Source organism: Trifolium pratense, linkage group LG6, assembly GCF_020283565.1.
Source record: "Trifolium pratense cultivar HEN17-A07 linkage group LG6, ARS_RC_1.1, whole genome shotgun sequence".
Taxonomy (NCBI): domain Eukaryota; kingdom Viridiplantae; phylum Streptophyta; class Magnoliopsida; order Fabales; family Fabaceae; genus Trifolium; species Trifolium pratense.
Window position 1 is genome coordinate 34,660,047 of NC_060064.1, and position 13,527 is coordinate 34,673,573.

General features: G+C 32.4%; 2 protein-coding genes across 2 annotated transcripts; both read right to left on the minus strand.

Moving 5' to 3' along the window:
- Nucleotides 1-972: 972 nt before the first annotated feature.
- LOC123890704 (V-type proton ATPase subunit G 1-like) lies at nt 973-2,750 on the minus strand. The gene is made up of 4 exons (XM_045940357.1): nt 2,663-2,750; nt 2,232-2,332; nt 1,572-1,719; nt 973-1,105 (listed from the first exon to the last, which is right to left on the minus strand). The coding sequence occupies exons 1-3, from the start codon at nt 2,748-2,750 to the stop codon at nt 1,576-1,578; spliced, it is 333 nt and encodes a 110-aa protein (XP_045796313.1). The 3' UTR covers nt 973-1,105; nt 1,572-1,575.
- Nucleotides 2,751-4,689: 1,939 nt separating this feature from the next.
- On the minus strand, nt 4,690-11,874 carry LOC123890706 (palmitoyl-protein thioesterase 1). The gene is made up of 12 exons (XM_045940361.1): nt 11,719-11,874; nt 9,945-10,029; nt 9,688-9,739; nt 9,582-9,602; nt 9,447-9,500; nt 8,339-8,389; nt 8,010-8,072; nt 6,804-6,869; nt 6,618-6,656; nt 5,997-6,119; nt 5,782-5,874; nt 4,690-5,031 (listed from the first exon to the last, which is right to left on the minus strand). The coding sequence occupies exons 1-12, from the start codon at nt 11,804-11,806 to the stop codon at nt 4,843-4,845; spliced, it is 924 nt and encodes a 307-aa protein (XP_045796317.1). The 5' UTR covers nt 11,807-11,874; the 3' UTR covers nt 4,690-4,842.
- Nucleotides 11,875-13,527: the final 1,653 nt, after the last annotated feature.

Sequence of the window (13,527 nt, forward strand, 5' to 3'; positions counted from 1 at the left end):
TACAACTTGATTTCAAATTTTGCATTTTATACTCAAGATGGAGACTAGTTTATAGTTGTGATTTCTTCCTATTTTAGCATATTTTGTCTGTCTTTAACTTTTAAAAATAATAATGATTTTCTAGTCATTTTTTTTTATTTATTTATTTTTTATTTATTTTTATGATTGTCTCTTGTAAGGGACAAATCATGTGAGAGGTGCAGGAAAGAGATTAAAATGAGAAACAGAAAACAAAGGAAAAAAAATATATAATGTGATGAGATGCAATAGAGTGAGCACAGAAAAAGATACTAGAAATAAAATAAAATAAATAAATTACTCTTTTTTTTTATTATTATTTATTTGAATAAGTTGTTAACTATGATTTCTTAAAAGACAAAGTGCTTAACTATGATGAAGAACACTTGTAATCATTATAACTACATGTTTGTTTTCTTTTTGAATGACTATAAGTACATGTTAGTGACAATTAAAAATGATGTGAGATTAAGTAATGGGTTATTTTGTTTACAAACTCATTATAAATATTAAATTTCATCAAACCATAGCTAATTAGGCCAAAACACACATTATTTCATATAAATTTAGAATTTGCTGCTATTTAATCTTATGCATAACATGTATAATTGTAGTATTTTTCCTTTATATACTAATATCTTATTTCATTGTCAAATGGAAATGGATTTCTTGTGGTAATCAATCACCAAAGTAAATGATCTCAATCGTTGTTCAAGATTGGAGATTAAGATTATAACTTAAATCATGATGTGAGTCATTTGATTTCTATATATGTAACAACTTAGATGAATCGACTATACTTAATCTAAGGAAATTTTGAGTGCAGAGAATCCAGACCTTTCCGCGAAACATTATTAGTCATATAACAATATTACTAAGTAAGATATAATAAATAGGAGAGAAAAACAATGCTTTTGTTCACTTTGTGACAAGTGATAGTTGTTGGGGGGAGGAGTTTGTAGCAAAGTCTTTTTGCAATGGTAACTCAAAGTGATAGCAAATAATTAATCTTCAAATGAACCTTCTTCGTAGCTATACTTGTTTTATTGTAGATGATGGCTTCTTATGTTGGTATCTTCATCAATCACTGAATCACAAGGAAACATAAAGAATAATTATGCAATTAAACATAGTAACAAAAATAGACTAGTTTGCTATCACCAAAAAGGACGAATTTCGGGAGAACCCGAGTTCGATTCCTGGGTGGAACAATTTCTTGGCCAGGCTTTACTTATCTCACGGCCGAACTTTGGACTACTACTCTACTAGGGTCCCTTTCCCCTAAGAACCAGATGATTATAAACCAAAAAAAAAAAAAAGAGTAGTTTGAAATATAGCGAGATTCAAATCTATATCCTTGTAAGATCTGACTTGAATCCTTATCGACTGAATCAGTATATGTTGGCTAGTTTTATATATTACCCTAAAAAATAACTAACATTGATACATAATAATAGTTGACCTAATTTATTTCTTGATCAAAGTAAGAAATAAGGTTTCATTTATGACTAATTACAACATAATTTGAAAGAGGAATTAGCATACCAACCAACCTTATTATGTTTTAATATTTGTAATATACTTGAGTAGCATGTCAACAACTTCTGTTGAGACCTTTGAACCTGATTTCTTTAAGTCTTTAATCTTAGCATCTGTCTCTTGGTCAAGCCTTTTAACATTTGATCCAGAGCTCCCAGTTGTCTAAGGAAACTCAATCCAACAGTAAAGAAAGAAAATTCTTTAAAAAAAAAAAAAAAATTGTCAAACTTATTTAAAATTTGAACTATGAGACTTTAGATATCATTTGAAACACATTCATTATATGTATGAGTGTGTATATGTCTTTTTACACATGTATTCAATGTCAATTTTACGATGCAAAAGTGAGATATGTCTTGCATCATGTACACCTTAGTTTTTACTAATAATTCAATAAATTTTAACACTGTATCAAATGAGATACGATGAGATCTTTATTAATCTAATGATGAAAAACACATTTGTGAATGGTGCAAGACTATTTTACTTGTGCACATCGGATAAAACCTTCAATCAAATAATGCCAAATAAATATTTATAGTGACATTTTATGAACTACTTAAAAAAGTGGCACTATGGAGTAATTCGACGGAATGCATGTGTAATTTTTTTTTTCACATCGTCATTGTGTATATAAATTAAACTCATCAAAATATATAAATATGAACGTTTACCTCTGAAAGTGACTTTTGATATTCTTCTTCCATTTGAGATCTGTATTGAGCTGCCTCCTTCTCAGCCTCGTCTTTTGCTTGCTTCAACCTTTGAGTCCTCACTGAGAAATTTTCATTCATTTCATCATATTGATGAAAAATATGACTTATAAATATTTTTCAACGTACATTTTAACGTGCGACTCAACAATGAAAAGTGTGTTTGTAACTTTGAAGCACCAACAATTATGATTGAAGGGATGTTTGGTGTTCCTCACATGTGACATGTCGGTGTCACACATTAACATAACACTGACACATGTAATTATAGTTAATAATTGTCTTAATCTATAATCAGCGTCGATGTGTCAGTGCCGTGTTTTGTATATATGTGTCAAAGAGATAGGAATAAAAAACAATGGATCTTAACTAAAAAGAACATTGAATCTTACAATTTCTTGCATTAGAAACAATATGTTGAGCTTCTTGTTCAGCAGTTAGAAGCATTTGAATGCCACCTTGACCTTTGAAGGGATCCATGATAACTATAGATCAACAAAATCAACATTCATAGAAATCAGAAAATGTATATAGCTTGAAATAAAATATATAACTTTGGTTACAATTCAACATTTATGAAATGAGAAAATATAAAATAGTTTGAAGAAATATAACATCATTTTTCTTACCAAAAGAAAGGTAACAATTTCAAAATAAGGTGTTGGAGGAATATTGAAGAACTTTGATATGATTTGATGGAGAAATTGTTATCAAATATGAATTCCCTAAAAGCAATGCGAATGAAGTTTTGTTACATACCAAGTCAAACTGCGAACTTTGTGTGATGAGATTGGAAAGTTATTTATTAGAAAAAATATATGGTTATTGTAAGGAAACACAATCCTGTTTTATTTTGTGATTTCTTTGCGTCGGTGCGTCTCGTCTTCGTGCGGTGTTTGTTTGATCTCCGTCTTCGTGCGGTGCTTGTTTGCTTTCCTGTTTGTTGCGGCGTTCGTTTGATTCAGATTGACATATCAACTTTGATCAACTACTGATTCAATCAATGACAAGGTCATCAACGATGAAGATCCGAAGACATGGTATTTCGGTTACTTTTATTTTGTCACATTATTTTTAGGCTTAAGCATGTCCTTTTATGCTATTAACTTGGATGCTATGAGTTTGTTGTGAGTTTGTTCGCAGATTCATCCTTTACGTTTTTAGCGACATTGAATTTGTGCTTGTATCTGATGTATCTATCAATTTGAATGAATGAATATTTTATTTTAGTAAAAAAAAATGATGATTAAATAATTAATGTTAGAATTTAAAAATAATTGTTAATTTTCAAAAGGAAAATTATACTCCCTCCGGTCTTAAATATAAGAGAAAATCTACTTTTTAGATTCATTGAGAATCTAATGTATTTGGTCTATGTTATAAGCTAGATGCATTAAATTTTCAATTTATCTAAAAACTAAATTTAGGATCAGAGGGAGTATAATAACGAGGAGGGATCCGTCTATTCCAGGAGTAAGTCTCCATTGACTTACTCCGCTTAATAACTCGATATCAACATTATATTTCTTCAATCCAACCATTAAATTCAAAGATCTTATTGAGTATATCAACTCCATAAATTTTTATAAAAATATGATAATCTTCAAAGATATTTTTTTTTAGTAAAATATTCTTCTACTTCGAAAATTATATATGTTAATGTGAACATTATTATGCACGTTATTACAATTGTAATTTCTTAGTCTCCGCTTGGAAATGGAAACTGAGGCAAGTCAAGCTCACTTGCACCCACAATTTCGCATACTTTTATGTCGATTTTCCATCATATCTTCACCTTCCATAACCGGTTTTTCCAACCTTTCCTCCTCTCTATCCATACTTTCGTCATTTTTTTCCGGAATATCCTTACTCAACGAAACAAAACGAGATTCTGTTGAATGCTTATGTATATTAACTCTTGTCAGAGTAACATCCAGTCGGAACATGAGAATACCTCCCCTCCGTTGCCGGTGTGTTGTTCTTTATAGTAGCCATTTTCCGGTTTCTCCTTTGTTTTTGCACAACCCTCCATGGTCGTCAGCTCCAATCCCTACATTCTTCTGATTATTCACCACTCCACTCCCAGCATTCTCCCTACCTTCATGTTGGTTAATATGCACCATCCCTTTGTTCGGACACCCTTCTTTGTAATGTCGAAACCTTCCACAAGTTATGGGCAACAAATGTAACCTTTTATAATCTATAGTTAACCTATTCTTTAAAGTTAGTTCTATAATACTATATGTTGATTGCGAAGAACTTGGCAATATTTTATGTCAGGCTGAACTTGTCATTACAATCTTGTAATTGGTTTAACCGTTGCTCAACAATTTCCTATGGATTCGGATTCGAACTTATGTATCAATATTTGAAAAATATTTCCAAATTGAAATCTCACACACCCTATCGACACTTATAATTTGTCCCGCACGGGTACATGAACTAGTTAATATATAACAATCAATTATCAACTGTATTTGTTTTATAAAATTATCAACAATAATTATCAATGCTAATACAAGAAATATACATTTCATTTCAGCAGAGACCAAACAATTTTTCAAGGTTGGAATCAAGAATCTTTCATTTGGTCCTTCAAATATGGCACTATATGATTATGGTCCTTTAAATAAGGCACTATATAAGTTTTCATGTCACTGTGAGTGATATCCAGGTGATCTCCTGACAAGTTAAAGAATTTAACTTTCCCAGCTTCGTCTAATGTCCTTAAGCCAATCCAATCTTCAGTATACAACTTAGTCTGCACAAAATGATATAAATAGCTTAAATATGTTTTGAATTCCTAAGAAATACAAATATGTTAGACAAAAATAAAATGTTTTACATAGTATTAAACACTAACGCATACACCGAACATTAACATCAACACCAATAAGAAAATAAAAGGCAATTGAAAGTAACCACATACATCGGTATTGGACACTACTACACACATTCAATTTAAATGTAAATATTAAAAATGAAACAAAAAATAAAATAAATTGAGGCCTATTTCTGAAACAAATCATATATTCAAGAGACTGACACGCAACACCATCAAAACAAAGGAAAATTCCATTATGGACCACTGTGATAGACGGTCTACCGTAGATCAGTGATGAAAATCATTCAAAGTTTCAACAACGTCGGGCATCACATTCCTAAAGTAGAAGTTCATGCTCCTCGTCTTCACTCCTCACAGCTGAGACGGTGACTTGACCGGTGCCGGTTAGAGAAAAAACAAGGGAAAACAAACATGTATGCACCAAAATTCAACTCATATTTGTGTTTCTTTGTTTTTGTTGAACCGGCACCGATCAAGTCACTGTCTCAGTTGTAAGGACGAGGAGTAGTAGCAGTGTGAACTTGCACCTCGAAGGGGCGTCATCGATCGGAATTAGAAATTCAAGTGATTTTTAAGTACAGGAAACTGCGGACCATAGAACCCGCCTCAAAATAGAAAAGAAGTTGGGTAAGCAACAATGCAAAAATAAAGACATGAAATATTTACCTGTTGTGGTTGTAAAACAGAATGCAAGGCACCATCTGGATAAAAACCAAACCATGCTGTTTCTTTTGGTATTAAAATCGTATCACTGTCAAACTAGTTTTCATGCAGACAAACAGAGAAAGATAAGCCATATTGACATAATATTTTTAAATGGGAAAGTTCTAAATTAACAAGAGAGGTCAGATGACATTGCAATAGAGTTTTTTTTAACGCACCATAATAAGGACCAAATTTTCTAAGCTAGCAAATCGTTGGCTGTAAGTGGAGTTCCTCTTATTGATGATTTCATTGTTAAGCTTTGGAAGGAATTTACATCCCTTAAGGTAGCCAGCAATATCCTGGAGAAAAAAAACAGAACATTTTTTCTTTCATCTAATTTGTAGGTCATGTCCATAGTGGGGAAATTTGATTTGGTATACCATAATAGTTTACTAATGTGTCGGACATTATGAAGTACTGAAACCGACACCAGATACGTGTGGTCCTGATACTAACACGTTGACGCTAGTAATAACCTAAGAAAATGGAATTATTGAATGTGTCACGCATTGGTGTTCGACACCAACGTGTGTTGAACACCAGATACATCTTCAATTTGATGCATCGGTGCTACATTCAATCAAACAAGCAAAATTCAGCTTATATTAACTGATTCGTCAGTAAAATGAACGCAATTGACACAAGTAAGATCAAGACTGTATTGTTAACAGTGTAATAAATTGCACTAATAACATCTCCCTGTATGCACGGCTGAGATGTTTGAGGATTGAAAGAGATGTCCGACACAAATATCATCCAAAATAATAGGTACTTGAGAATAGCATGATCATACTCACTATTGGCATTTTAACATAGCCACTGGGAGCCAAAGAATTCTGCATCAACACATTAGATAAAGTTAGGGAAGTATGTCATGTGTTTTAGAAATGGATTTCAGAAGATACATATGTTCAAAATGAAAGTATGAACTACATAATTATCATCTGAATAAAATAAAAAGAATAAAAAGGCAAAGTTGAAACCTGGACTAGGCTGCTGTAGACCCCAAATTTTATTACATCGTCAATAAGGGTGCATACTTTCTCAGACTGGAAAAATAGTGAGAAATAAAACTTATGTTAATTATTAAAATTTAACAGATATTTAACAGCTTAGTTATTAAACTTTTAAATGTTTTTACTCAATCAACATGGCAGAATTCATGGCCTGCCATATGTATTAAAAAATGAAAATAAGATAAATTTTGAAATTGAGGGTGTTTTTCCTATCATTAATCAAGAAGGAAGATCTTTCTCAGCCTAATTGAAGAAATGAAGAAAGATGTGTGGATGGAGTAGTGAACAGAATAAACAAGTAAAACTGGGCAATTGCAGATTGCGAAAAATAGTGGGTTATTCAAATTCTTCTACACTGCAGCATTATAGAGCCGCTATAGCCATTATTTGACAACAATTTGAACTAAATAGAGTATCGTGAAACAATAGCAATTTGACAAAATTAATTAGTTCACCCAGGTTTTGGGGGGCGGGGGTTTGAGTTGTACAATACAGGGCAGGTGGCAAGAACTTGACAACTGGTGATTCAAAGAAATGAAATTCAATAAAAATCCTAGAGGATCGTCTGGAGTAGACATGCACAGACTCAAACTTCTCTTGTCTTTAAATACTTAAAAAAATATTATTTGAGTTGAGCCTTCAAAACACGTACATCCTGTCACATTGTGTTACTGAATGTATACACATTGTGACCAATCAAAACATGAAATTTCAGTCACCGTAGGTTGGTCTAGTTGGTAAAGGTGTCACAATCCACAAGGACGTAAGTTCAAATCTTAATGGGTAATCTATTAGTAACTCTGTAAGTGCTCTTTGAACTGTGACCGTAAGGCTCGACCTGACTCTGGTGAGTCTTCAGAACCCAACTCTCCTAAACTTTATTCATAATAAAAAACTTTCAATTTCCAGATTCAGTGCAATGTCTATGACAAAGAGAATAATATTGAAAATTCTCTATTTATCTGACCGGGCAACTTTGGCGTCTATGCCAAAATAATGTATCATTAGTCTCTGCTGTTTAACATAGAAAGCCATCATCCAGTGGATCAAAATCATTTTTATCTCTTAACCTTAGAAAAAGAAATTAGAATATAGAAGAATGACAGAGACTTTCTGAACACAACAGTTTTTTTTTTAACAAGTTCTGAACACAACAGTTGAAGGATCACATACCCCACAAAATGGAATAGAAGCAGTACCAGCATGTGGACCACCAAGGGATATAAAATTCTTAACCTGTCAATATTACATATAAAGAATAAAAGTGAAATAAACTACATAAAATATTGGTTCAAAAGAATAAGTACCAAGAGCTAAGAAAACATCCAGTCTTGCAAAAACTATTATTATCAAAATTATTGGGTTAAGCAATACCCAAATTATTAAAATCATACTAATATGATATGAATAATATGTTACAAAAGATAAAATGCCAACCCTTTATTTTATATTATTATACTAGAATCCAAGTTTTAATTTATAGCAAACAAGTTAGTCCTTACCGGAGGTCCGCCATCACAAAATTCAATAATCCCTCTACCAATCACGTTGCCCTGATAACCAAAAGAACTAATATGCTGTTAAAATAGGAAAACTTTTATTGAAATGTATAAATAGTCAAACCCTAAGATGACTAAGATTAGATTTAGTTTAGTAATGAGCAAAAAAATTACTATGATGATAAAATAGAAAATGTTATTGAAATGCATGTATAGTCAAACCCTACAATGTGATTTAATATAGTAATACTAATAAGCAGGTCTAGTACGAGATTAGAGTCCCATGTAGGCTAGGTGGCAACAGTGGAGTGTGGGAAGCACAAGAGGGATTGGACTTTAAATGGGTGGACGTAAAAGAAAAAGGGACTAAGAAATAAGCGACTAAGGCATTGAAGGGATAGATCATGGCTTCCCTCAAATGCCTCAAATCATTTTTTTTACCACATACAGAAACTGATAACACACCATTCTCAACCTCACCTGCATAAGAGTAATAATACTCTGCCATCTCTAGCATTGTATCTCCTTAAAAAATGCTGAGTAATACTATACTAGAATACAAAGGTCAGGCCTGAAAAAAACTGCCATAATTTTCTGGTTTGGATGGCTCTATAACTACCAATAGGCTGAACTGTTTTGGTTAAAGGTCCAACTCACTAGTTATTGGTCTAATCAGAAGAGGCCAGTGCAGGTTTAATTTTGTCCATTAGATTATTGCAACAGGATTTCATGTTTCACTTTCTTTTACACCTCTACCATTTATTTCAACTAGTAGTTATAATAGTTATAATTTTATATATCAAAACAAATACACATAAGAACCTGCAAGGTATATATGGAAACATAAATAACTATATCAGATCTATGTCCATAGATATGTGCATTTAATCCATAAATATTATATTGTTGCAGGCTTCAATGCACTTTAAACATATACAAGCAAAATAGATGAAGTTTGGCCTCTTAAAAGATATTGTTCTTTACTAAATTCTCAGACAATATTGGATATGGACTGGATCCAAAACATCAAAGGACAAATCAACACATTCTCACAGCACTGATTGCAAAAACAAAAATGAAATAAAATTATAGTTGCATATAACAGATTTACCTGAGAAAGTCCAACAATGTTGTAACCTTGAGTTAGATCACTCATTTTCTTTACCTATAGATAGGAAGAAACACTTGTTTAAAAACAAAGTATGATCAACTACCGGGACAGAAAATTACCAAACAACTTCACCACCTTCTCACATGCAATTGCTGTCTGCAAGGATAGAGTAAATCAATGGTTACTAAAATTGTCAAACACCAAACATCATTAAAACTGATGCAATTAATTCGCGAGTCACCTGTTTTAATAGGGGCTTGGTCCAAGAAGTCCACATTCCATTTCCAATTTCTCTACAGATAGACCAAGTACACATAACTAAATATAGATATAGAATTGTTACATCCCTAATTTAAATTTCAGGGTTAAAAGAAATTCATATTGTGAAAGATTTTACACAATTGCCTATACTTATTGCACTCTAGAACAAAGATTTTGAATATGCTATATGATAAAAACATAGAATAATAAATAATAATAAATTTAATAAAAGCTTACAGGCAGTATCCTTGAGAACCAGACCAATCACTTAAAAGCTTCACAAAGTTTTTGATTCCTCCATTCTTGCATTGATCTCCAATACCTGACAAAAAGTTCAAACACAAAATCAGTATCTTATGGTTATAGTTGACTATCCAATAATTTTTCAAAGATCAAGTATTCTTGCTAAAACATAAATTCAAATCTAAATATCTACAGCATTCATTTTGCAGTAAAAACAATTTTCATGACTTGTGTTAGGCATAACTCCTGTTAGGATACCCAAGTTTCAATAATTCCTATTATGATTTTCCTGAACTAATGCTAGTTTCCTTTCAACTATATCATTTTCTATCTTAACTAGGATTTCCTTTCAATAATAATTTGCTTTTAACTCTGTTGTTTACTATTTACCAAGGTTTTGGAACAAATATTCTAGATGCTGTATCACTTTCTCCCATATCTTTCTGTCCAAGTTCCTAACATTCTATGAAGAACCATAGGATTATCATAAGATATATCATGAGCATTAATGTTGGACACCCCCTACAAAGAAAGTCCAAGTCATGATGTCTATTGACAAGGCATCCAACAACAAACTAGAAACTATAATAGAAACACAGCTCTACGAGAAGATGGAGTTGCTACAGTTATTAGTATCTCAAACTGTTCTGATCAAGTAAACTCAACCAGCAAGAGAGTGACTTGAGCACTAACTGAAAAAGGAAACCAAAGGACAAGCACATAATAACTATGCTATCCGCTGCGAAGTATAAATATAGCATGAATTTCCTCGTTGGGAAGGTGGACACCCAAATGGGATGGATCACTAGAGCTGAAATTATGTTTCTGTTTCCATCACACATCGGAAACCTTGGGATGAATCAACTGCAAGTCTCGTTGTGTCAACAGGGTTTCCAAAAAGTTCAGGGAACATAAACTGGGCTACAACATCAAGGTCTTTTGTGTCTCCACGACTGCGATTGAGAACACATCAACCTTCAATTCATCTCATTATCAAGGATTACAATGCAACCTTAAAACCTTTGAATCAACCTACCTCAAAACTCACCTAACCTTAAATTACTAGTAACTCAGACTGTTGTTCTTCGGACTATACTCTTTTCTGTTATGCATATATAAACTCGAATTTCCTCAAATGTTAAGGTGAGTTCTCTGATGAGATGAATCCTAGAGCTTAAAAACTTTTCACTTCCACCATACACCAAAAGCTTCTAAAATAGAGCAGTTGATCGAGATTCAATGCTTAGATATAATTTGTTTGAGTATGTTTTAATGGTTCCTACTCCTCAGCTCAACTGAAAAGTCTGCCACCGGAATCTGGGTTGCGATTCGCGAAGTCAAGGTTTTTGATGTCTCAATTACCACAATTGAGGTAACTTAACCACCACAATTCTCCTCATTGTCAAGGATCGTGACACAACCACAACCATGGCTTAAAATCTTGGTCAAGTCAACACATATCAGAACTTATGAACCAGTAACAATTGAGGAACAAAAATATATATTAAATTAAGCTAAAAACTAAACTTTGAGTTAATCAAAAGCTGACCCAACATATAAAATTGAAGCAACAAACTGATTAAGAAAGATTGCAACATAAACATGCAACAATGAACCATGAAAATTACACAAATTGCTATTTTTAGTTAAATTAAAGAAAGATCATAGTTGAAGACATTTTATCAAACAATAACTGTGCAAAGTGATTAAAGTAGTCAATTAGATGCAGAATTAGAAACATAATTGAAAATTTGAAGATGAAACAAACCATGCAAGACGATGAATGGAAGAGATTGAGAAACAGTGATGAATGCGAGAAAGAAGAGCACAGTGACCATAACTCGTTGGTTAACCATTTTCAAACCAAATCAAGTGAGTGGCGATGAAACACACAGGAAAAAATAATTCTTTATTCTTACACTTTGTTGGACAAATTTGAAATTTCAAAAACTTAAAGGCTATGTTTGGATTGATGGTACAGAATGGAATGGAGTGGAGCGGAACGGAATGGAACACAAATTCCGTTCCATTGTTTGGATATTCAATAGCGGAATGGAATAAAATTACCACTCCATCGTTTGGGAAATGAACGGAATGAAATAAATTATAACATTTTTATTCCAATTTTACCCTTACTTTAAAACATTGAACTATAAGTCATAACCCCAAATGCCAATATCCTTATTTTAAAACACTAGTGCAGAGGCAAAATTTCAATAGTCAAACATGAGCATCAAACATGATAACAATCAAATACTAGTTTCAAATACTAGTTTCTAATCACCTAAACATTGACCATAACTTTTTCATTGCTAAGGGAGGGAGGACATAAATTATAAAATAGTACATGGTGTATGAGTTATATACCAGTCATATACCTCATCCCCAACACACAAAAATTGCACCCAGTAACACTGTAACAGGACATAGACTTCCATAATCAAAAACAAAATCCATATAAGAATTCTTAAACCAACATGAGTACAAGGTCACAAAATTATAATACGAGTTTATCATATCTAATACTAAATAAAAAATGAATAACGTGTGTATATATATATATAACAAAATCAAATTAGCAATGCAACGAGTTGCACACAGTTAAAGGACAAACAACGATGAAGAAGAAATGTGAAGAGAAATGCAAGCATGTAATAGAAGAGAAGAGTAGGGACAAAATTGTAATTATATTATTAATGTGTTTCATTCCATTGGATACACCCCAAATTGGATGAAATGAAAAATTGAAGGAATGAGTGGTATTGGATGGAATGAGTTCCATCATACTCCATTCCATTCCATTCATTTTGTACAAAACCAAACAATGGAATCTGGCTTTATCCCACTCCACTCCATTCCATTCCACCACTTTCCATCAATCCAAACATAGCCTAAGGGACCAATTTGCAAATTTAGAAAACTTTTAGGGACCAGTTTGCAAAATTGAAAAAATATAGAGAGACCAATTTTCATTTTTATATAGGACATTAATAGTATTTCTTCATTTGGTAGAAAAAAATTAAAAAAAAAGTTATTTTTTCTTTTTAAGTCATAGACGAAATCATAAATAGCACAAAAATTTACACCTATTACAACGTATACAACCTAACAATAGCGAATCAACACGCACAAGTGGTAGATACTTGAGTCTCTTAACCATTTGATTCTGGGTTTGATCCCCGACCGGTGCGTATGAAGAAACATTTGCTGGAGAGGTCAACCCCTTAAATGAATCTCAATTATCTCGAGGGGATTAATCTCTGCAGTTGCGCGCGGATGATACATTTGATTTACCAAAAAAACCTAACAATATCGAGACTTTTACAAGTTGAGTTAAAACCTACTCCCTCCAACCTTAATTATAAGTAAATTTTCACTTTTTAGTTAGTAATAACAAAAAATAATATTTTTTTATGATAAATGATAGTTTCATATTTATTTTTTATTTTTATCCGGTTCACCGGACGACCTAATCTGATTCGTGGATCAGTTCTGACATCAAGTGATTTCAGCCTCTTTCCTATCGTAATTGCGGGAAATCGAATCATGATCATTCCTATCAAGTCAAGTGTCAATC